The following is a 3416-nucleotide window of genomic DNA, read 5'->3' as shown; positions in this document are numbered from 1 at the left end:
GCACAAAATCTCAAAAAATATTTTGCCAGGATAAAGAAAAAGGAAAAACAATTAATCAGCATCAAATCCTATAAAGCGTGTTTATCCACTTGCCTATTTGCAATATTTTTTTCTGCCCTTTTCATCTTTTTTCTTCTTTCAGAATTTGTGTCTGTGTGTGTGTGTGTGAGAGAGAGAGAGAGAGAGAGACCTCACCAAATCTAATAAAACTGATGTCAACAACCGCCGCCCTTGTTCTTGTCTATCCACAGAAGTTGACATTCTTTTCCATGAAACACGTTTTTGCAGACGTGGTTCAACACTCGATAATTTTTCATGGACAAGGATATATAAGAACTTTACTAAACAAAATGAGAGAGTGCAAATGACTAATATGCATTCAATCCCGACTCCCAACAAATTAACTAGCTAGGGGATAATACAAATACATTACATATTACTTAGACCGACATATCCTAAAAGTGTATATATATGGTAGGTGAAATTACAAAGTCAGGATTCATGTACATACAACGTAGAACAATTGACAAGCAAATGTTAAAGAAAAAGCAATATGTCACCATCAGTATTAACTATGACGAAACCCTCAAAACCGGCTCTTGAGATTATTTAGGGTCATTTGAGGCAATTGTTTGCCCTATACTTTAGGACATGACCTTTTGTGTACGGTTGCATCATATATACATAAGTATTTGTACATATAATAGCCTCGCATGTACATACAAACACGACGATAAGCATTTTATATGTTTTAAATGATGAAACAACTTGCACGACCCCGCATATTCCAATCATGCATGACGAAAAGCTTGAAAAGTTTAAGCCATTTTCTTTTTCACTTTCGAGAGCTCTCCGGAGGAAGTTGAAACCCTTGTTTTTTCTATATTCCATGTAGAAAACATTTTTTTACTTTTATCATGTGTCAATATCGATTGTTATACAAACTATTTATTATACTGCTCTATCTTTAAAAAAATAACTCTATGTGCACATTCCTTAGATCAAAGAGTAAGAACTTACTTTTGAGCTGACGTTTTCATTTTTAAGCATTGTAGCCAATTTTGTAACCCGCGTTCTTAATTGAGTTTTAGAGTATTGATCGACTTTTGAGCCGTGATAAAAGATTAGCCTAAACTCTTATATGCCAATTAGTGCTTAAATATTTAACTCGGGTGGGATTTTAAGCATGTGAATTATGAACATAAACAAATGGTTGCAAAATTTCTATCCCCCTTGTGTTTTTTGGCTTCCCCTTTCCTATTGGAGAATTAGATGCGAATATTGGTTCCTAATGGATAAATCCAACTTCATTATCCAACTCAAACTTTATGAAAAATGAAAAAAGAGATCTCTAATCAAAGATAGAACAAAATCCGTTTTGCATCATATCTAAGGGATTCCTCGGTTCGGACCGAAACTTTAACCAGAAAGAATTCTGTTAAGATGTAGGATACCTATCCAGAAGTTTTCGCATTCTAATTCGATCTACGAAGAAAAAATCACGCTTTGTAGGATTTGAACCTACGACATCGGGTTTTGGAGACCCACGTTCTACCGAACTGAACTAAGAGCACTTAACAAAAGACATTCCGTATGCAAAGATTCGTCATCGTCTTTCACTTTCAATGTAATGAAATCGAACATAAAATCTCGAAAAACAGGGGGAAAAAAATCTTAATTCCTCCAAATATTATCAATTGTATACCCCCAATATTCCAGAACAACCCCATTTTCTTATATATATGCAGTCTTCATTTTCCTCAAACCAAAACCCTCAATTCGACTTACTATCGATAACAATCCTACATTTCTCTCGACTTAAACTTAGTTTCTTGGTCAGTGTTGCCGTATTTTCTAGCCATTTCACGTCCCAAAACCTAAACCCTTAGCTTATTTGGTTGATTTTCTAGCAATGGAGAGAGTGAACAAAATGGTGGCAGAAAAACCAGTGGTGATCTTCAGCAAGAGTTCATGCTGCATTAGTCACACGATCAAATTACTCTTCCGTGATTTTGGTGTTAATTCTCTAGTGTATGAACTCGATGAAATTCCAAGAAGTGGAGACATTGAGCAGGCTCTGTTAAGACTCGGCTGCAATCCGTCTGTCCCAGCGGTGTTCATTGGCGGCAAATTTGTTGGCGGAGCTAATGAGATCATGAGTCTCCATCTCCAACAATCCTTAAAGCCAATGCTCAAACGGGCTGGTGCCTTATGGGTTTAATTAAAACCCTACTTCTTATATAACTGTGAATAATGCATTTTTATTGCATTATGATTAGTAGAAGTAGGATCACTTAATTATAATAACGTAATCTAGACGTATATACAGAGAGTGTGTGTCTGGGTGTTGTAGTTTTGCTAACAATGCACTGCTAAATAATAAGTTCTTCAGCTTTATTTTAAGTGAGTCTGATTATGCTTTTGACTAATAAAATAAAACTCATGTTTTGAATTAATTATTAATTGTTTGATCCTATGTTATTTTTATTGTTCCACTTCGTCCCATTTTCTAAGAATGAATTTTGTGAAAAGTGATTTAAAAGAACATGTGTAGAAAATAGTTTTGGTTTTGCATGTAATAATATTTTGTTAGGTGAATGATCGATTCAAATTGAGTTTCGAAAAAATAAATGTGCAATTTTTTTATGTAACTTTATTAGAATGAATTTTGTAAAAAGTGATTTTTTTTAGAGAGGACATTGCTACATGTACGTCAGGTGTGCATAAGAGATTACATAATATCCACGTGACACTCTATCATTTATCAATTTAAAATACAGTCAACTTTTTCATTCAATCTTTTCTCTCAACATCATTTTCGATAACCGATGTGTAGGAAAAAATTTTGATTTATTTGTAAAATTATCTTATTAGGCTAATATATGATTAAAAATGAATTTGAGAAGGAAAAAAAATGAATTTTAAAGAATGTAATATGAAGTGCTACTATGTCATTAAAAAGTTTGAATTATTGCTATTATTATACTTGTAAATTTCGATAATGCAAATTGTACATTACATAAACCTAATTTTCAAAATTATTTTACTTTATATTCTTAATTTAATGATGTTTTCACATTAAATTAATTGGAAAGTATATCTTGATCCTAAAAATATCAATCTATGAAGAAACTGTCTCTCTCTTTCGTGGCCTCTTTAATTTTGGCTAAGTCGAAGGACAGAAATGTTTTCACATTAATAGGTGGAGAGACACAATTTCTCATAAGTTTTAAAACTACTGATTTTCCATCAAATGAATTTTTCTCCCCAAAATTGACCCGTGGAGTCTGATATATATATATTTTTTTGGGTGTAAAATTTACCTTCGTTGCTTCGTGATGAGATCTCCCACAAACATGTCGTCTTCATCAATTTCAGATCTTTCATTTCATGCTGTTGTTGGCCTTTCGCTTCTC

The 3416-nt window shown here is 33.1% G+C and overlaps 1 protein-coding gene across 1 annotated transcript; it reads left to right on the top strand.

Annotated features, from left to right (window-relative positions):
• Positions 1-195: 195 nt before the first annotated feature.
• Positions 196-2403, top strand: LOC111366028 (monothiol glutaredoxin-S2-like). The gene has a single exon (XM_022986653.1). It carries the CDS (start codon positions 1913-1915, stop codon positions 2219-2221), a length of 309 nt encoding a protein of 102 aa, XP_022842421.1. The 5' UTR covers positions 196-1912; the 3' UTR covers positions 2222-2403.
• Positions 2404-3416: the final 1013 nt, after the last annotated feature.

The sequence above is a fragment of the Olea europaea genome, chromosome 17 (genome assembly GCF_002742605.1).
Source record: "Olea europaea var. sylvestris chromosome 17, O_europaea_v1, whole genome shotgun sequence".
NCBI lineage: Eukaryota > Viridiplantae > Streptophyta > Magnoliopsida > Lamiales > Oleaceae > Olea > Olea europaea.
The sequence above is the reverse complement of the archived record's forward strand: the minus strand, read 5'-3'. Positions and strand labels throughout refer to the sequence as shown.

Coding starts and splice junctions, on each gene's coding strand:
- LOC111366028 (XM_022986653.1), top strand. CDS start 1,913: ATGGAGAGAGTGAACAAAATGGTGGCAGAAAAACCAGTGGTGATCTTC.